Raw genomic sequence first — 21497 nt, 5'->3', positions numbered from 1 at the left:
CGAATTGCTTTTCTGGGTATAATTTCACAATTGGTGGGAGTCTGCACATAGATCATAAGATACTTGAGTTGTAATAAAGCAGTACAGTATTTCTTGCTGTCTTATTTGAAAAATTAATTAGATTAGCCTAAGAAAATACTCAGTTAAGTGAGCTGAATAAAGGCAGCGCTGCGAAGAGGGGAATGGTGCTTGCATTTAAGACACATGACAGTGAGGTTTTCAGAGGTAGGATCCCCTAAGCCCCCCTCACTTGGGGTTTTAACATGTGAGGATGTCAGCAATTGCTTAAAGAGAATAAATTGTAGGCAGGCAGAGTTCACCGTGTGGCTCTCAGACAGGACAAGTGAACAGACCTGGAAAATAATAGCAAGTTCATTTTACGAGTGAGAAAATCTCACTCTTAAGTAGTGGTGGTTTGGATAAATAAGAAGAAACACGAACTGTATTTTCCAGGCAGGTTTTATGCCATTCTAGACATATATGAATATGCTTTAATGCATAGCAGGACTCTTCACCTAAACATGAACCCCAAATGCTTTGTGAAGAGAAACCTTTACTGAGGAGGTGTATCAGAGCCTTGAATTTTGTTCTCAGCTTTTGCATGTCGATTCCCTTGTCCTCCCTGCAAAGATGTCCAGGCCTTCACCTTAAAATAGTTCTGTCCAGCAGGACTTGGCAGGTGGAAAAAAAATTGAACACAATCTGAATTGCTACCAACTTTTTTCATCAGCTACGTCCTTTGTATAGGTCTCAGCAGAGAAGGGGATTGATTGCTGACATGTCTCTTAGACTGACATTTTTCATCCCATTCAGAATACAATTTCTTAGTGAATAAAATATGTATTGAAAAGCACCAGGCAGAGAAAAAGAAAAATACTCTTATTAATGAGAGATTTTGTATGCTTCAATTTAGCTGCCGCATCAACCGTATCCTGGAGTCCCCCAGAGGAAACGCTCTCCTGGTTGGTGTGGGTGGAAGCGGCAAGCAGAGCCTGACCAGACTGGCAGCATTCATTAGCTCTCTGGAGGTTTTCCAGATCACTTTGAGGAAAGGGTATGGGATCCCTGACCTGAAGGTAGGTAACTTTTAAGGCTGAGGTGGAGAGGAAGGAAATAAAAAGCAGAACCTGCCCTGAAAAATTTTGTTGCATATTGAGCGACGCCTTTGTGAAGATACTAAAAAGCTCCGGACACGATATGGGACTGCGGAGAGGAGCAATGCTTCTCGAAGTCCCTTGCTGAAGTGTGTCTGCACAGGGGTGCAGACAGACCTGATGTCCTCTGCCAGTCCTCTGAGCTGGCCAGGCCTGAGAGCATGCCAGCCCAAGGCTTAGTGTCAGCACTGGGCTGTGCTAATGAATCCAGCGGTGTGGTCATCCACTTCATGCTTGTTCAAGAAACTGTGAAGGACCAGAAAAGTTCTATTTGATTATTATTTCTAATTAAACCAAGATGTGGTAATTAGCTCATCTGTGAGGTGCCTGTTGTGGAGTGATTTGGAGGTGGAAAAGGAGCAGGAGAGAGTAGGAGGAGAGTTCCCAAATCGTATCCAGTTCTTCCTCTGGTATTTTGTATAAGGGAGGGACTGAGTGGATGGTGGATGGTTCACTATAGACAACATGTGCCTGTGCCTATATTTATGCACAGGCTAGTGAGTTTAGGAGTTGTAAATTAACATTGTAAAATATCACTGAAACAGTTTAAAAGTATTTTAGCTGCTGGCAAAACGATTCTCATTAAAAATGTTGTAAAAATCACAATCACAGTAACTTCACTCCATTCCGCCTGGGAGACATGATGGCCGATGAACCCCAGGTTCCTTCCCCATCAGTGGCACGACCTGATGACCTGTGGTTGTGTACAAGTTGTTTTCATCATGTCGCACAAGCCTGTCCCACCATCCGTTGGGTACTTTCAGCTCTCCTCTGTGTTTTTCAGCCCCACTCCTGGGATTTTCTAGCTCCTACCTGCTTATTTATTGAGGAAGCCTGCGCTCCCATCTAGGAATATAGCTTGATACCAGCATTAATAAACTTGTTTTCAAAGCATCTCTTTGCTTCTCTGTCTGTGGAGGTGGAAGAAAATCTGGTGTTCCCTTCATTCTGTATTAATTTTCAAAGAATTTATGAAATATGGAGTCATTTTTTTCTCTGATATGGAAGAGCAAGACGGTGACAGATTACCCTGTCTGCCATTGGCCCCTCCCATTGTTATAATTGATCTAATCCAAATTTCCGGTGGTGAAAGTAACAAATTATTCTTTTGGAAGAAGCATGTGTGTTTGCTGACTTTCTAAGAGAGTTTCTGAAACATTGGCCAGTGCTTTCCTTCAAGGTCTCCCGCATGTCTTGTATCCTGCTTGGAGGGGCAGGAGGGAAAGGATGGAGTTTGAGCTGGATGATGGCGTTTTTCCCATCTCATGAACAATTTGGATTTCAAAAAGATGGTGTTCTTCATTAGGAGGAAACTGTCCCCTTCGAAATGAAACGGCTTTTCCATGCGAGCAGGCTCTCTGTCAGCATCGCTGCACTGAGTGGGAGACCAAAGGGTGTCCCTGCTCGGAGTCTGGAAGAGAAGGAAGAAATACACAACTGAAAAAAATCCATGTTTGCACAAGGTGTCCTCCTCCCTCCTTCCTCACAAACAAAAAAAATGTGTTGCAGCACCTCAGCCAAAAAAAAAAAAAAAAAGGTGAAACCAGAGAAATCAAAAGCATGGGGATACCAAGGACCAACATTTCCAGTCACTGCTGTCTCTCCCAGTCGCTGTGGTGCTTCAGTGTCCCTGTGTATGTGACTTACTGTACCCACAGCCCGGGGCAGAGCGAGCCTTTATGAACTCCCCTTGCAGTCTCCACAACCAGGGATTGCACTGATGTTTTCAGCCGTATCCATTGACCTCTAAGTGTTTCAGCCACAGGCATTTCCCTTTGTCTAGCGGTGCTGGCCAGGGCTTTCTTCTCATTTTTGTGTTATACAGACCTGGGCATAATGTGAAGTCTTACTTGGTAATGTCTTACAATGATGACAGCAATAGACCCCCCCATAGAACCTGGAAGGCTCAGCCGTGAGGATAGAGAGTGGCCAAAGTGCAGTTTCATGCTAATGAATTGCAATTGCTTTGTTCTCAGTTAATGGGAAGATTCTGAAATATCCTGCTTGTACGTGTGGTGCCTGGCCTGTGCTTTGCAGAATGTAGGTACAACCCCTAAGTCCACTTGCTTTTCAACTTCCAGGCAGACCTGGCAAACCAGTACCTGAAAGCCGGTGTGAAGAACATAGGCACCGTGTTCCTGATGACCGACGCGCAAGTGGCGGACGAACAGTTCTTGGTGCTGGTGAATGACTTCTTAGCATCAGGTATGTCTCTCACTGCTTTGATTTCTCCTCTCCCCCTTTTCAATGTAGTTTTGCTCGTGATAGCATCTGTAGTTCTAGAATATACAGAAGGCCAATATATAAAGTAAGCTAGAAGACATGTGGTTTAAGCTCTAGAGTAAAAGCAGTGCTAAGGTCTCCTTGGTGAGGATGCACTCCATCATTTGGTAGATTTCTTTCTTTCTCTGATGTCTTGTACCCAGTTTTTCCATACTTCATGGTACACTGCATATGGTTGTTGAGTGACGTGTCTGTTGTGATATTGTAGCTGAGGACAGAGCCAAAGGAATGTATCAACAGATGAGGAGTTTGACCTATGGATCCCATGCATCCACACTCTAGTTGCCTAATAAAATAAGGTTTTTCCTGGCTAGAATATTTGACTGGACTATCTGCGAGCTGGTGGATGCTGCAAAGCCACCAGATGACCCAGTCTCTGTGTGTCAGCTAACTGCTTATCCCATTCCAGTCCTTTTCCTCTTTGTTTTTCCAGATGCATTCAGGTTTTTGAGTTGTCGCTTGCCAAAACAATTGCAGAATAGTCAGCCTACATGCCAATACTCTGTTTCCCTGCAGAACACAGCACAAGTATGTGTGAATGAGCACTCCCCGTGCCGGGTGCGCTGCAGCTGCAGTGCACACGGGAGCGTGCAGCTGTGTCACCGTGACCGCAGTAGGTAACCCACAGTGGGCGTATTCCCCAGACTCCCTGGTAAATCACTGCTACTGACTGCGTGCCACTTGTTGCCTTATTTATGAGTCGGAGTGGGAAGATACCAGCTGGTTCAGGTGACCTCCATGGATGGTGAGGGGTGGAGAGTTGACAGCACAATGGAGCGATAGTTTGTGAGTAACTCCAGAGTTGACATATGTGGCTATAAATTGGCCAGATGGTTTCAGCAGCAAACAAGCCCTGCCTGTGATGAATCTGTAACCAGGAGTAAGGACAGGGGTTGTTGTGGAGGGTGGTGAGTAGCTCCCACCACCTCTTATGTGTGTTGTAGACGACACAAATGTCTCATGACTCAAGGTGTGTCCTGCAGCAAGGGGCAGGCCGAGCAACCTGGCTTTGGGATGTCCAGGTCATCTTACAGTGGCTTTGAAAGGCGTTATGTTTTCCTGTGGGTGCTATGTGCGGGAGTGGGGGCAGATCAGAGGTCCTTACTCAGGGTCCAGGGAAGCAGCGTAGAATCGCAGCTGGACTGAGGAAGGGACGGTGCAGGGACTGTGACTTCCCATGACGTGAGCTAGTGCTGCCCAGCGGGTGCTGACTGATGGGTCTGGCTGCACTCTGCTATCTGCATGCTTCTTTTTCTTACTTGTTTCACTTCTTATCATCACCTAATAAGCTAGAACAAAATATATATTTTAGTCTTTCTTATAAATGAGCAGATTTCTGATTAGTGTATTTTCCTAAGTGATTAGTGCTCATATTGATGGTATCTCACTCAATAATGATGATTTCAATCAAATCAGAAGCCAGAAAGGAAGTGAATAGGTGATAAATTAAGGAACCACTAAAAAAATATTTGGTTGGGTACATTTTTGGCAGTCAGTTGCATAACTATTAACTTTTAAAAGTTTTTAAAAGATTTCTAACTTTTAAAGTGTTTTGGTGATCTGGGAGTTATTTGACCACTGCTGGAAATGACATTGAACAGCTGCAGAAATTGTACACGTAACTAATTCATTTACAAAACTAAAATTATTTCATTATCTTGTATAGCATATTAGGTATTTGATTTTTTTTGTAATCTAATTAGCACTGTAGATGTGGAAAAAATGGACTTTCTGTACTTTGACTCTGTTCTATGTTTTTTTTTACCTTGTGCTTTTATAAGAAAGTTTGCTCTCACAAGTGTTTATTTTTTAGCAGAATGACCTTCTGTACCACTTTTCTGTTGCTGGGGCCCGTGGGCACCTGGCGCAATGATTTTTCTCGAGGAAGGGTCTTCCCTGAGCCCCTGAAGAGGGAGGCAACCGCTTCACTTTGCCCTAAGACTGCAACAAAACCCAGACCAGTAAACAAAAATGTGCCCTCTTCTCTTAGGTGAAATCCCTGATCTCTTCCCTGACGATGAAGTTGAAAACATCATCAACAGTGTGAGGAATGAAGTCAAAAGCCGGGGGCTGGTGGACTCCAGGGAGACTTGCTGGAAGTTTTTTATAGAGCGTGTTCGACGACAGCTAAAGGTGAGACCGGCTGGGGGAGTTGGGGTCCTCAGCATCGACCTTGGTGCAGGGACATGAGGTGGAGATGCTTTGGGCTACCTTGTAGGGAGGTCAGACTGCAGCCTGAAAGGTTTTTCTGCCTGTTCGTGATATGAACTGTGATTCTCTTAGCAAGTAGTACTAAAGGGTAGGAAATGCTGTCTGTTGTCATCACTTCTTGGGCTTTAGAAAGCACTATGGGACTTGAAAATTTTCTCTTTCAGGAGCTGAGCAGGACCAGCCTTTCCATTTTCAAAGCCATGCACAGGGGTTTAACTGGGGTGCATCAGGACTAGGTCTTGCTGCTTGGAAAAGTTGCACAGGGGATCAGTCTCCATGTTGTTGATAATCCATAGCCAGAAGAATTAAAAAACCATTATCTTAAAAACAGAGTGCTGGGAACCGAGTAGGACACAACATGCTTACAGGATTTCTTCCACTGCAGCCCATATTCCAGCATTGAAAGGACTTATAAATAACTCCTAAGATCCAAAAACAGTTTCAGAACTTCCCAGGTATGCCCAGCACGTAGAGAAAGTACAGTGCAAGAAGGAGTTAGACTCTTCCAGAAGGTATTTACCCATCTGCAAGACTGCACAGTGCTGCAGTCCCAGAGCAGGGAGGTAGGGTGGGCAATGAGTGAAGACTTGAGCTTTGCTTAATGAAAGCACATCCTCCTTCTTACTCACTGCTTGGTTTGTGTTGGTGGGACATGTTCACTGAGGTAGGGTGGCCTGTTCCCTTTTTGATGTAGATAGGTACATGTTTAGGATGGGGAACAGCTAGAGAGTTGATTTTTGAGGGAAAATTTGGGGACCATGCCACAGTATAGATGCCCAAGGAGAGGGAATCCAGCCCTCCTCTCTCTCCCTCTCCCAGTGTAGAGGGGAATTTCTGATGAGCGCTGATGCTGTTTTTTAGCTCTTCTAGCACCTTGGTTGTCTTCTGCCTGGTGTCCCTCCCTAGATATATTCCTGTTAGCTATTGGCTGGACAGCTATACACTGGAAGGGCAGCGTGAATGTGATTTACTTGCGGCTGATCCCTTTTCCTTGTCTGCCTTTCTCCTTAACGGCGTGTTAGAGCGGATGGATGAGGTCAGCCAGGAAGTGCTGTTTATTCTCCCCAGCGTTTTGTGATGGCATCATGTGCTGTGCAGAAAGCTGATCAAGCCGTTACTGGTCCAGGGCATGCTGGACCTCTGGGAGCAGCACAGAAGTGGGGCTTGGCCCAATGGAGCACGAGCACCAACACACATTCTGCCTCAGGGTCTTGAGAGAGAGTAGTGTAGGTGCAGAACAGGGCTTTTGTGGATAGCTTCCTGAAGCTTGCCTGGCCCTGAAAGAGCAACATAGAGGTGCCCGAGGCTTATGCTTGAAGGTGTAGAAAGGATTTCTACGTGTCTATCCCCTGTGTGTGAGCATGCAGTGGCCATGTCAGAGGAGTAGAAGCTTTGAGTTCAGCTGCCTCTTCTGAAACAGAAACGAAAGTGGTTTTGTTACAGGCTGGCTTTTGCAGCTTCTAAACCACGGATCTTAGCTCATGGTGGAGGTGGTGACACCTTATAGAGACATCTGAGCTGGCAGCAGCCTGCCCAATGGCACTTGCAAGGCTGTGCAGGTACCAGCCAGGGTTAACAAGTGGGAGAGGGATGATGCATTGAGTGAGATATGCTGCTTCCCAAACCGGCCCTTGCTCAGATATTGCTACTTCATTGCATGGTGGCAACTTGTCCGTGTCCTCCTTTGTGCCTGATTAGCAGAGCTCATAAATCCAGGCGCAGGGGGCTTGCCAGAAAAGGGCTGCGATGAATGGTGGTGGCAGGTTTTGGTCCTTGGGCCTTATTTTGCTGTTAAAGCTGGTGGTGGGGCAGCGAAGAGGAAAGGTACTTTGCCTTGGCCTGATCTTACACCCTGGGTAAGGAGTTTCCCTCTGGAAAAGGGAGAGCTTGTGCCTTCCTGAGAGGAGCTGAGCAGGCTGGCTGTGGGGGGAAGGAGGCTCCCAGCCTGCAGGGAAAGGCAAGTGGATGAGGGAAGGGCACTGAAGACTGGAGGAAGGAGAAATGGTGCAGGGCTGGGAGGATGCTGAACAGGGGAGTAACAGCCCATTGACCAGACCCCAGACTAATGTAAAGAGAGATTTGCCAGAGACCTACGAACACTGCATGATTTGCTGCGACTCAGAAGCTTTTAGCAGCTGTTGGGCTGAAATAAAAGCCTGAATGGCAAAGGATCTGCTGTGCAAAAATGCAATAAGCAGGGAAAACACATTCATAAATGCTTTTATTTCCATTCTGCTTTGTTAGATTTCTAGAGATTTCCCTAGAGAATAGAGATTTCTTTATTTTAAAAAATTGCTCATTCTGAGAAAAGCAGATTTTGAGTTTGAGCCACCTCAACCCTTTTCAATGCTGGCTTTCAGGGAAAAAATCCAGGCAGGCCTGTGGTCCTGCCAGGAGAATTTAGATCCATTCACTTTAATTCCTGGTTGCACCACTTGAATCTGGACACCAGTTCCCTGCCATGTGAAGCTTTGTGTCACTGCTAAAGCAGGGAAGAGAGGTTATATTAAACCCCGGCTGCAGCCTGGGAAGTGTACCAGGCTTCTGCTTTTGACCATAGCAATGCTTAACACCACTGCTTGTCTTCATTGCAGAGAAAAAATGTGTTTACTGCTAGATTGTGCCTTTTCCGGGCCAGGCTTGCTGGCCTAAAGTGCAAGGGCTCAAGGACTGAGGTTGCTGTACCCTTAGCTGCTGGTGTGAGATCGTCCTTTGGAAGTGGCCGGAAGAGCCCGGGCTGGGCTGCACGGCTGGAGCCCGGTGCCTGCTCCCGGCCGTGTCTTCTCACCTTCTCCTTCCTCGGGCTCTGCAGGTCACGCTGTGTTTTTCGCCCGTCGGTAGCAAGCTGCGCGTCCGCAGCAGGAGGTTCCCCGCCATTGTCAGCTGCGCGGCCATAGACTGGTTCCAGGAGTGGCCGCGGGAGGCCCTCGAGTCCGTCAGCCTCCGCTTTCTGCGAGAAACAGAGACCGTGGAGGTGAGCACCTCACCCACCGGCAGCTGGGGGTGCCCGAGCCGTGCCTGGGTTTGGGTTCCTCTGCAGGGTGCAGGCGCTGGCCACCCCTGGCCACAAGGTGCTGGTGGCAGCCAGGTGTGACCTCGTCCCTCTGTTCAGTGCAAGCAATACCTCACACAATGAGGACAGTATTGCAGAGAGGGTTTGCTCGCCTCTATTGCCCTCCAACGCTTATCCAGGGCATCTGGGTGACTGTTCAGAGAGGAACTGCTGGTAGCGCTGTAGTGCATGAAACTTAATTGAACCATGCTTGAGATATGGTCCAGGTTTTGCAGAGAGGGGCATGGACCTTAGCAGAAGTACGGTCATAGGCACAACGCTCGTGCGTGTTTGTACACTGATAGTATTGCCAGTGAAATGACTGCTTTGCTAGCGAAAGAGGCAGCTTACAAATCGGTGCAGAAAATAACCTAATGCTTATGATTATTGCAGGGAACATACGCTTTTCTCTCCACATGCGTGTCTGAGCATCTCTAATTCTCAAGGGCAAAAATATGTCAAGTTCTTATTGATGACAACCTGCTACTAGACTAAAAAAGATTCAGTTCTGTTTATTTAGCTTTTCTGGGCAGGGTTTTGGAAGAATAAAGTCTACAATGTTTCTTTTTATGAGTGCACACTTTCCCCATTTGTACAGGAGAAAAGCCCAAATTTATACTTAAAAGGCTGTTACTTTATAGAGCTGAATGCTAGAAAAATTGCTTGGAATAAGATAAAGTATGAGATAAAAAGGTATAAAAAGAGGTATAAAGTACACGAGCAGACAAAGTTATTTTAGAGATAACAAATGAAAAGGGATCAACTTAGATGTTACATCCTGGATTTTGCTGCAGCAGAATAAAAAGTTGATAAATTCCTTTATATACGGCACAGGTCTGCGCTATCTATATTTGTTCTGTTTAAAATATTTTCTCCTTGTCTTCTCATCTTACCTTTAGGATTCAGTGAAAGATTCAATAAGCAAATTCATGGCCTACGTCCACACAAGTGTCAATGAGATATCCCGATTGTATCTGAGCAATGAGCGACGATATAACTACACCACTCCAAAGTCATTCCTTGAGCAAATCAAACTCTATCAGAATTTGCTACTGAAAAAGGGCAAGGATTTAAAAGCAAAAATGGAGCGGCTGGAGAATGGCCTGGAGAAACTCAACAGCACGTCTGCACAGGTAAGCAAACCCTTTCGGGTTAAAAGCTGATGGTTTTCCTTGTTTCTGTGTTAGAGACATCTCTGTGTCCTGGTTCGAAGGAGAACTTTACAGGGTGAAACTGTACAGAGTGTAAAATTTGTGCTAGATCCTGGCTCTAGCCTGGCCTGAATTGGGTTCCTGGGGAGCAGAAGTGATGTTCTGTACTGGAAAGAAGAAGGGAAGAGATGTGTGTCCAGTCTCTGCTGTTTGGGTGGTAACTGTGAAAGATCATGGTAAGTAAAATGAGATAGGGATCCAGTTGGCTGTGTACATCTTCTTTTAATGGTTAAATTTCAGCTGCGGTGACAAAATAGCTTATAAAATACAGGAAGATCAGTGATTTTTGGAGTTGCATCCAGGAAGTATACAATAACTTCAGCAAGAATCCTCTCTTTCAAAATAAATAGAGCATCCTTTTAAAATAAGGCTGATGTTCATTTTTCCTTGCATTATGCTATCCGTCTTTAAGGAAAACTAATGCATGTCTGCAATGTAGATTAGCCGTCCCCAAATCCCCCTGCTAAAGAGCAACACTGGCAGTCTTCTGTGGTAATGACTAGATGTTGTTCTGAGTATTTCACGGACCTCTCTGCAGTGACACAAATTGCCTTTCAGAGCTTTGCTGTCTACATCTGTTGCTAAACTCCCATTTTTCTCTCCGTTTCATAATCTATTAACTCTTACAAATGTTCACTTACAAGCTTCTACTGTGGCAAATGGGCCTCTCCTGAAGCTGCTCCAAAGAAACGCAGGGGCTTGATGTGAATGAAGGACTAGCAGGTTCAACCCCTTCCATATATATGCTCCGGATAATGCAGGTGGCATAAATCATGTCTGTCACACTCAATAGGATACGTGCCTTACTGGAGGGTGATGTATGGGCTTTATTAGTGCCTCTCAACTCTGATAGTCTACATCTCACTTCAAACAGTTGCTTTCTTCATGGTGCAGGACAGGTCTTTGGGACACAGGAGGGGAGTGGACATGTTTCATGTCCCCTTTGCAGGTTTTAGCATCTCCTTTGTAAGGATGCAGCTGAGGTTGAACAGCCAGTAGCAGAGAGCACCCATCACAACCAGTGACGTCAACCAGAGCAATAAGTATGTGCCCTCACTGCAAAGCAGACCTTATATCTACCTTACCTATGGAGACAAATAATTTTGCTGACCTGTGGGGTGCTGCTGGTTTTGATGACGCTCCAGTGGTAGACAAGATGGGTTAGGTCTATTTTTTATTGGGGGCAACTAATATGAAACTAACCTTTTGAGGGGAAACAAGTCCCTGTAGTGTCAGTCAAACACAGGGACCCTTCTGTATTGTTCAGGCATATCTTCATATGGGTGTTATGTTGGCAAGGGTTCTCTGATGAACCACAAAACAGGTGCTGAGCAGCGGTGAAGGACTGGGGAGGAGATGGGAAGCAACAGCACCTGTGGGTCTTGTAGGTTTTGCTATTGCAAGAAGGGTAAAAGAACACAAAGTTCATATCTGGTTGGAGAAAGGCTGGGGCGAGAAGTGCCTGTTTGTGAAGTTGATTAAGATGCAGAGCAGTGAGGACAAATATGTCAGATTTGAATCTAAAATTAGCACTGGGGGCCTAAAATTAAACACGTAAATTATCAGATGTGCGCAATAGTCAAAACTGCTGTTGATTTGAAACCAGAGTGTGGATCTTTAGCAGTATTGGAAATCATACCAAAATGTTCAATCTTGAATATGGATTTAAAGGTCTGAACTTTACATTCACCCATGGAAATGGTTGGTCTTGGTGCTGAGGAAGTGACAAATCTTCTGTCTCACTCAGGTGTGTCATCTCCAGGTTGTGCTCACAGTGCTTGGAAGCAATACGCTGTGGTTTTTTAATTTTCAAAGCAAAGGAGGAGGATTTTGGTACCTGGGTATGACCTGGTTGTGCCTTAGGTCTGATAACTAGTGCTCCCATCATCAGCACTCTCCAGATTCCTGCTGCTTGAATGCCATGACAAGTTAATTATGAGTTTTCTGTATTTCTACAGACTGTTCAGTGTGGCCTCAGCATGAGGGGGCTGTTGTGCAAGTAGTTGCAGGGTACTTTTTGACTTAGCCGTTCCAGTTTCAAAATAACCTCTCCCCCTCCTTTTACTCTTCTCCCCCCACCTGCTCTTTTTTTTTCTTTTGAGATCTGGACATCTTGATACTGTTGACTGACTAGTCTTCTAAAGAAATGTTTTCCATTAGCTTACATGCCTAACCATTTTTCCCTGAAGACAGTGGCTGTCCTCAGTACTCAGAAAAGCAGAAGCCGGCTTCCAGTTATTAGGACATGATAGACTTGGGAAGATGTGTGGGATGAGTCATTTGTTTTTCAGAGTGATGTTTGCTATGAAGAGGTCAGTGCTCTGTTCAGAGCCCGTTGCTGAGTAATTTTTAGGATGACTTCGGTTAATATTGCATCACTGGATTCCAGATTCAAGTCTTGCTTGCTCTATCATTAGTCGCTGACCTTTGTGATATATTTTGTGCTCTTGAAACAAGGCAGGGACAATCAGATAAAATGAGTCTTCTGGGAGCCTGCCCTCCAGGTTTTATATTCTTTAATAATTCTTCTTACGGTGTCCTGGTGGTAGGCAAGCACTTCTTCCTTCCCTGTTGGAGTCACCGTACATTACCCTTGAATCTCTCATTTGCTTTGCTCTTTCCCTTTCTACCTGACATTACTAATTGCTTATCAGATTGTCCTGGACTCAGGAAGCTGCTCACAGGTTTTTCACATTTCTTAGCACTGTTTGGGACCAAGTACTGACCCTTTTGTGGCCACTAATGATATTCTGTGTGCTAAGGCACGTGCTGGATCTATCTGCTCACACTTTGATCTGGTTATTATCCTGGTGTTGCCTACAGGAAGGAGGTTAATAGCGTTCTCTCTTCTCTTTGGGATGACAGTCTGCTGTGATTTTTCCATGCCACCTCAGTCTCTCTTTGTACTGTTATTCTCTTGTAGTTCTTGCTTTCTTCTGCTTACCAGCTACGTGTTACCCAAAAGGCATCTTCTGCTTTCACCAGTGTTGGCAGACACTGGAAAAGTCAGTGGTGTTTTTCTCACCTCCCCTGGACGTGGTAATGACTTTTTTGTGGTATGTCTGGACGGTAATTTATAAAGCAAGTGTCTGTGGCTGCTCCACAGCACAGCAGGGTCCAATTCGCTGGCAAGAATCAAGCAGGACAGGTCACTGCAGCACCCTGACCTCCACTGTTAACTGTGAGAGCTCATGTCTTTGAAGAGATGTGAATCCCCAATCCTGTGCTCTTGTTTTGGACATAAAACAGTCCATGTGGAGCTGCTTCTCTTTATCTTTTTTAGCAACTCCCTGTGGCCCTGTTGTCCATGCCTGTGTCCACATGTCAGGTGCCCCTGCTTGCACACATGCGTGCCCCATGCCTTTTAGTGCATTCCTGAGCTCTGTCTTGCAGACTGATGGGTTTCTGGTATTCAACCTTCCCCTCACGTTGAGTGTTCCTGGTTTTCTTTACACTGAGGTGTAGTGGGTTGACCTTGGCTGGACGCCAGGTGCCCACCAAGTTGTTCTATCACTCCCTCTCCTCAGCAGGACAGGGCGGGGAGAAAATAAGATGGAAAATAACTCATGGGTCAAGGTAAGGACAGGGAGAACACTCACCAATTACCATCATGGGCAAAACAGACTTGACTCAGGGGAAAGAATTTAATTTATTGCCAATCAAATCAGAGTAGGGTAATGAGAATAAAACCAAATCTTAAAACACCTTCCCCCACCCGTCCCTTCTTCCTGGTCTCAACTTCATTCCCGATTTCTCCACCTCCTCCTCCTGAGTGGCACAGGGGGACAGGGAATGGGGGTTGCGGTCAGTTCGTCACACGTTGTCTCTGCCACTCCTTCCTCCTCACACTCTTCCCCTGCTCCAGCATGGGGTCCCTCCCACAGGGGACAGTCCTCCACAAACTTCTCCAATGTGAGCCCTTCCCACAGGCTGCAGTTCTTCATGAATTGCTCCAGTGTGGGTCCTTTCCACGTGTCCTTTCCACAGGGTGCAGTCCTTCAGGAACAGACTGCTCCAGCGTGGGTCCCCCTGGGGTCACAAGCCCTGCCAGCAAACCTGCTCCAGCCTGGGCTCCTCTCTCCACGGGGCCACAGGTCCTGCCAGGAGCCTGCTCCAGCACGGGCTTCCCACAGGGTCACAGCCTCCTTCGGGCATCCCCCTGCTCCGGCGTGGGGTCCTCCACAGGCTGCAGGTGGATATCTGCTCCACCGTGGATCTTCATGGGCTGCAGGGACACAGCCTGCCTCACCATGGTCTTCCCCACGGGCTGCAGGGGAATCTCTGCTCCGGCGCCTGGAGCACCTCCTCCCCCTCCTTCTCCACTGACCTTGGTGTCTGCAGAGCTGTTTCTCTCACATATTCTCACTCTCTTCTGGCTGCTGTCGCGCAGCAGTTTTTTTCCCCTTCTTAAATACGTTATCACAGAGGCGCTACCACCGTCACTGTCGTGGTTTAACCCCAGCCGGCAGCTAAGCACCACGCAGCCGCTCGCTCACTGCCCCCCCACCCCTGGGATGGGGGAGAGAATCAGGAAAAAAAAACTCGTGAGTTGAGATAAAGACAGTTTAATAGGACAGAAAGGAAGGAAAAACAATGATAATGATAATAATAATAATATGACAATAGCAATACTAAAAGAATTAAACTATACAAAGCAAGTGGTGCACAACGCAATTGCTCACCACTCGTTGATCGATGCCCAGTTAGTTCCCGAGCCGCGATCCCCCCTCCCAGTTAACTCCCCCCAGTTTATATACTGGGCATGATGTCATATGGTATGGAATATCCCTTTGGCCAGTTTGGGTCAGCTGTCCTGGCGGTGTCCCCTCCCAGCTTCTTGTGCCCCTCCAGCCTTCTTGCTGGCTGGGCACGAGAAGCTGAAAAATCCTTGACTTAGTATAAACACTACTTAGCAACAACTGAAAACATCAGTGTGTTATCAACATTCTTTTCCTACTAAATCCAAAACACAGCACTATACCAGCTACTAGGAAGAAAATTAACTCTGTCCTAGCCGAAACCAGGACAGTCACTGATAGGCTCGGCCTTGGCCAGCGGTGGGTCCGTCTTGGAGCCAGCTGGCATTGGCTCTGTCAGACATGGGGGAAGCTTCTGGCAGCTTCTCACAGAAACCACCCCTCTAGCCCCCCCGCTACCAAAACCTTGCCACGCAAACCCAATACATGAGGCCAGATCAATAGGGCTTCCTGGCTTCAGTCTCCAGAATGTTGTCATCTCTTATTTGTCTCCATCAGTCTTCGTCCTCTCCATCTGAGCACCAGCTCCAAGGAACAGGCATTGTATGACATGATAATATTTTCCATGCTGTTCTCCTTCTGCATCATGGTGTTTTGCATGTGATGTTGTTACGTCATGGCGTTATCTGGGATATTGTTGGTAGCCCCGACCAGGAGTGCTGTGGAGCTAACCCAAGAATGACCAGGGAAGAGCAACCTGGAAATACACTCACAGGATAGCAGATGGCCCTGCTCCTGCTCTGATGGTGTATAACACCGCTGGTTTTCATAGGGCGGACTAGGAGTATGGGAGGTGTCAGTGCAAGGAGGGAGACTGTGTGTGACTGTTGGAGAAGTTCTGGGCTGTGAGAGGACAGAAGATGGGAGCTGTGCTGGGGAGGTTTTCTGCACACCCTGAGATAATACATGTTACTGGTGGTCAGGCTTGGCCACCTCTGGGTTTTGGAAGTGTAGTTTAATGGCTGGAAATATGACAAGCATCTGGGTTGTCCAAAGAAACAGAAAATAGCTCTGTGTACAAGCTGCCATCCTTTTTGGACGGAAGGTCCTTTTCGGTGTGAGAGAGGGGAAGTTTGAGTACCTTCTATTACTGTGACTTTTGGAGAAAGAGGAGAAGTTTTCATGCCTTTATTCCTAACATTGCTCTGCCAGGGATGGCTCCACAGGCCATTGATGGGGACACGTTTACGGTTTCTGCTGTGCCTGTGCCTTCCCGAAAGCGGTGGCGTGAGGCCTCCCTGCTCACTGATGTCTCACCAGGCATTTTTATATCTGGGCATTAGGATGTGTGGGAAGGGAGCAGAAATGGATGTGACAGACTGCTTTTGTTGTGCATGCGAGTATAGCATTAAGGAAACTTGTTTGCTGTGCTGAGGGCGTGAAACTGGAAGAGTAAAGTTCATAAATGTACATTCCCTGTGCCACCCCCAGGACATCACTAAAGACAGTGAGTTTGGTTATTTAGGCGTAGCTCCTGTTGCTCTCTTTCCACTGCACAAACACTATTAAATTGTCCCTGCTCAACTGCGTTTTAGCTTTAGCCTCACTGGGGAAACACGATCGTTTCCTTTCATGTTCCAAAAACCTGCTGTAGGTAAGGGAGGCTGGAGGTCACCGTATGTCCCCCAGACATGACGTGGTCTATTGGCAGAGGGTCCAGCGGAGCCTCAGGATACACATCACAGCTCTGACTTGCACCATTCCCACTGGGAATTTAATGTGTAACCCAAGCCCAGCTGGGCAGGGGCCTTCACAGTAACATATACTTCTGGGCTTCCAAATATTTCTTTCAGGCAAAGCCCTAACTGAATTTCTTGCTTTTCTTAAACCCTGACAATGATATAGCAAGTCATTTACCCTTCCATTATTGAATGTGCTTGGCTGAAAGCAGGTTTTGTCAGGGCATTTTCTGTTCTCACAGGCTGAGCTGGGGGCTGAGTTTACATCTGCTCATTTTGTAGTGCTGTTGAGTGCTAGTGGGTTTTAATCCCTTGCTTGTTTTGTTGTGGTTGTGTAAACCCCTAAAGCTCCCATTCGTATATGTATCCAGCACATGATTACTGATTTTTGGGCAGAAGGTCACAAGCCATATCTGCCATCAGCGAAGCCTCCCACTTCAATTTCCTGCAATCCCCGAAGAAGTGGAGCTGAACAAGAAGCTGCCGCTGAGTTTGCCGACTGAAGGGATTATGTGCTCCTGTGAGCCCAGAGTCATTTGGATTTACAGTTGCATCTTTGTCCTGGTGAAAACGGCATTGTAGTGCCAGGCAGCAGGAGATGACAATGGATGAAGTGCACAAAGAGACTCCTAAGAAACCACTGTCCACTTGAAGCTGATGCCGAATGTCAATAGTGTCAGTTTATAAGATTGCAAACTGTGCTCTCTCTTCTGGTATAAAAATGGAATTATCAACAAAAGCAAGTGTCTGACTTCCCTTCTGGTAAGTATTTTTATATAAGTAAAGACGTACCCCAGGAGCTCTAAGCAATCCTTTATGAGCCTGACAGCAGGAAAGTGAAAAACTCCATGGTCTGCACAGAACTTGTGTAAATTCATTGAAATGGGTGCTTTTACAAAGAGACTTTCTGTCTTCAAGTGAGAGCCGGTGCAAGCTCCCCCACCATGCAAATGCATCAGCCTGTTGCTGGAGTGGGCTCCTACCTTGCTGGGTGTGAGCAGCTGCTCAGTGGAGCAGTGGGTGAGGAGCTGCCACCACTGCCATGCCTCTTGGCTACCGGCTGAACAGGAGATCCCTTCTCAAGCTCATTTGACATAGCATTTTAAAGCCCTTTGAGCCTCGGACCTCTGACAAGGGCTGTACCTGTCAGCAGATCCCAATTGTAATCTTTCTGGTGTGAAAAATGCCCTTCCTGTCACAAGTCTGTAGGACTTGATGGTTGCGAGGGAACTGATGGGGTGTTGCCTCTGCCTTGTGTTGCCTCTGCCGTGTGTGGGGCACGGGATGGAGGGGTGGGTGAGTGGCAGGGTGTGCCTGGGCGAGCAGGCGGCTCGGGGAGTGCTGGCTCCTGGGGCACAGGTCCTCCTCAAAACCTGCACGTGGCAAAATACCATGTGCTCTGTTCTGCTGGTGTCAAAGTTGAGAAGCGAAAGAAAGTGTAGCTGAATTATAGCACGTCATCTCCACCACAAAACAGACGGGCACAGCACATGCACGCCGCCTTTCCCAGGAATGTGACGTAACATCATAACTCATGTTCAAGGCTGGATGTATTTAGGTTTATAATGAGAGAAGCTTCCTGCAAATGCCTGGTCCATGGCAAGACTCCTGGGCTGTACAAAAATAATCCCAAGAATACCTGAAATGAAAGCTTCCACCTCCTTCCCATTGGATCCTGCTCAAAGCGACGTTCGTGTTGCCCTGGTACCTCTGTCCAGTTTCCAAGCAGATGCAGTGAGCAGGGGTGGGACAACCTCCTGTCGTGGTTTAACCCCAGCCGGCAGCTAAGCACCACGCAGCCGCTCGCTCACTGCCCCCCCACCCCTGGGATGGGGGAGAGAATCAGGAAAAAAAAAACCTCGTGAGTTGAGATAAAGACAGTTTAATAGGACAGAAAGGAAGGAAAACCAATGATAATGATAATAATAATATGACAATAGCAATACTAAAAGAATTAAACTATACAAAGCAAGTGGTGCACAACGCAATTGCTCACCACTCGTTGACCGATGCCCAGTTAGTTCCCGAGACGCGATCCCCCCTCCCAGTTAACTCCCCCCAGTTTATATACTGGCCATGATGTCATATGGTATGGAATATCCCTTTGGCCAGTTTGGGTCAGCTGTCCTGGCTGTGTCCCCTCCCAGCTCCTTGTGCCCCTCCAGCCTTCTTGCTGGCTGGGCATGAGAAGCTGAAAAATCCTTGACTTAGTATAACACTACTTAGCAACAACTGAAAACATCAGTGTGTTATCAACATTATTTTCCTACTAAATCCAAAACACAGCACTATACCAGCTACTAGGAAGAAAATTAACTCTGTCCTAGCCGAAACCAGGACACCTCCTTAGCAGCTCATCCTGCTGGTGCTAGTTTCTCCCCTGCTAGGGTTCCTCACTGCTAGCAGGCTGCTCCCGTGCGTGGACCATGCGTATGACACAAGCAACCATGAGCAAAGGAGAGCAGCAGTATCCTGCTAACAGCTAGAAATACTGCTTTTCTGTGCTACCAGGGCATTGCTTGCTTTACACACAGGCCCTCCGTGCTTTTGGGTACTGCTCAGCCCCACTTGAGTGTAAGCCCGTGCTGCTAGGCAGGGCGAGGAGCAAGTTGGTGAGTGTCCATGCTCCCACACGTGTTTCTTCCCTCTAGGTGGATGAGCTGAAGGCCAAGCTGGCAGTCCAAGAAGTGGAGCTGAAGCAGAAGAATGATGATGCTGACAAGCTGATCCAGGTGGTGGGAGTGGAGACAGAGAAAGTGAGCAGGGAAAAGGCAGTCGCTGATGAGGAGGAGCAGAAAGTGGCACTTATCACCCAGGAGGTCGAGCAGAAACAGAAGGACTGTGAGGAAGACCTGGCCAAAGCTGAGCCTGCCCTGGCAGCTGCCCAGGCTGCTCTGAACACCCTCAATAAGGTAGGATGAAGATTCCCATGGGAATCCAGTATCGCCCCTCTGCATTGTGAGGGAAGAGTGTCATCTGATGGCCCAAGTTTTGGGGCATTGTATTGACCCTCCTCCAGCTTCTTCCCAGCTAGTGCATACTTGGTCCCTGGTGTAACTCGGAGCAGCCAGGAGGCTGCACCAAGTTACCCTTTACTCATGGCCATGGAGAGCAGGAGGAACGGGAGGTGGGTGCTTCGTTTGCACCTCTTCTCCACTGTTGTCTGGCTTCACTTCTTCTCGTCCTGCCCACAAGGAAGGGGAGGTCACCTTACTGTCACCCTCCTTCAGGACCCAGGGAAGAGTGTCTCAGAGGGATCACCAGTTCTGTAGCTCTGTCCTGCTGCCTGAGCACTGTCTCTGGCTCAGACCTGTCTGCTAGTGTGGAGGAGGACACGCAGGATGGAGGGCTGGGCTCCAGGACAGGGGCACAGGCCAGATCTTGCTCCAGACTTTTCTGAGGTTTTTCCCCCTGAGCTGCAGAGAGTGAAGCTGTAGGAGGGGAGACAGGAGAAGCTGCCAGTGCTCTCAGGATGACTGGTTGTCAGCTGTCCTGAGGGTCCTGTAGCAAGGAGCACTGTGCCCTTTGCTGGTGACAGCAGAGGTGCAGGAGGTGTTGCAGGACAGGCGGGGTGAAGCCCGAGCGCCCCTTCTTTTCAGTGAGAGACAGAATCAATGCTGTTTGCTTGGGGTATTTCTGCGCAAGCGCACAATCAGCACAGCGGGCGCTGAGAGCACTCCAAAATACCAACAAGGCAGATTTCACACCCAGCTACTCCGTGAGCCTTTCTCACCAGCACTATAGCTGGTGCTGAGAACGTTGCACAGACAGATCTCGTGTGAGCCCCGCAGACCGTGTTGGTGGGTGTGGGGCTGGCAGTTTGTGGCTGCAGCTGGCAGGGAGCATGGGCGTCCTCCGAGTTCCCACTTGACCCATCTCCTGCTTTGGAAAGAGATCTGTGATGGGAAGGCTCACATCCCCCTCCGAGTCTGCGGCACAGTGGGGCAAGGGTCTTCCTGCAATGCATGGCAAATGCCTTGCTTGGCCAAGGGAGAAGACAAGGTGGGAGAAGGGTCAAAGATCCAGAGGTGCAGTGGGGAGGGTTGGTGACTTCTTGGGCTCCTCTGGCCTTCTTTCCCTCATGAGTTCCCTGCTGTTGTAGGGACAAAACATGGTGGCCTGAGGGTTTGGACTGATCTTCTCCAGCTGTATCGGGGTGGGATTTGCCTTGTCCTCTCTTTGTCCAAGATGTTCCTCAGGTCTTGTTGAGTGTGATGCTCAACGTCTGATACATACAGCTTGGCTCCACAGGTGCCCTCATGGAGTGGCTTTTGGTTTGACACAATAACAAGTGCTGGCACAGAAGTCTCACTCCATGTTTGCATTTATCCAGTACCGGGGCTTCTCACGTGGGGAGAAGACCTGGTCTTCAGCAGTGTCTTTGGGCTGGGCAGGACACTGTTGCAGGTGGTGCGTAATTGGGTCCCAAGTATGGGGTGACCTCTGGGTAGAGCCATACATTGCCGCAGCAAGGTGACTCCAAAGGAAGATGCAACTGGGGAAATGTATAACCAGGAGATAAGGACTGCTCTGACTGCAGGAGACTAATTGATTGGTTTAGGGAAGGCTTTTGGTACCTTGTGAAGTTTTTCCTTCAAGGGTGCTCCAGGAGCTCCCCTTTGGAGCCCGGCACTTTGAGATGTGCCCCAGAGACACATACTTACAATTTATCTTGGTCTGCAGTTCACGCAGCATCCTGGAGCAGCAAACTCCCACTGCACCCTGGGCAGTGGCCACACACCACGTGCAGCTAGAAAATCAGAGTTATTCCCACGATCACAGCAAGGCATGGCTCAATCGTGTCTCAAACTGTGGCTCAATCATAGCTCTGTTGGGGGAGAGGAAAGCAACTCCGAGTCATCAGGAATGGGTTTTCTGTTTGATTATCTTTCAGGAAACATGTGTCTTTGCTGCAGAGATGTGTTGCTTCATCTCTTGTTCCTGGAAGGGAAAGAACTGTACAAAGGGAAAATATTTGCCTCTTCCTTAGTTTTGGTTTCATGCTGGAGCTGTAGAATATCTCATTAGGCAAAGATTAGGGAGATGCTGGGATTTTCTCTAGGGACCAGTAAAGCAGCAATAACAGAGCACCAGAAGGCATGGTCTCCTTTACCTTCTGATCAGAGATGCATCAGAGAGCTTGACCTGCT

The 21497-nt window shown here is 47.6% G+C and overlaps 1 protein-coding gene across 1 annotated transcript in view; it reads left to right on the top strand.

Annotated features, from left to right (window-relative positions):
• Positions 1–21497, top strand: part of DNAH9 (dynein axonemal heavy chain 9) — a 210588-nt gene that overhangs the window by 84802 nt on the left and 104289 nt on the right. Inside the window, 6 exon segments of the mRNA XM_050908668.1 lie at positions 914–1076; positions 3236–3359; positions 5428–5570; positions 8461–8622; positions 9600–9833; positions 18999–19259. Of these exon segments, the coding sequence (XP_050764625.1) occupies positions 914–1076; positions 3236–3359; positions 5428–5570; positions 8461–8622; positions 9600–9833; positions 18999–19259 (1087 nt within the window).

The sequence above is a fragment of the Gymnogyps californianus genome, chromosome 19, assembly GCF_018139145.2.
Source record: "Gymnogyps californianus isolate 813 chromosome 19, ASM1813914v2, whole genome shotgun sequence".
NCBI lineage: Eukaryota > Metazoa > Chordata > Aves > Accipitriformes > Cathartidae > Gymnogyps > Gymnogyps californianus.
The sequence above is the reverse complement of the archived record's forward strand: the minus strand, read 5'-3'. Positions and strand labels throughout refer to the sequence as shown.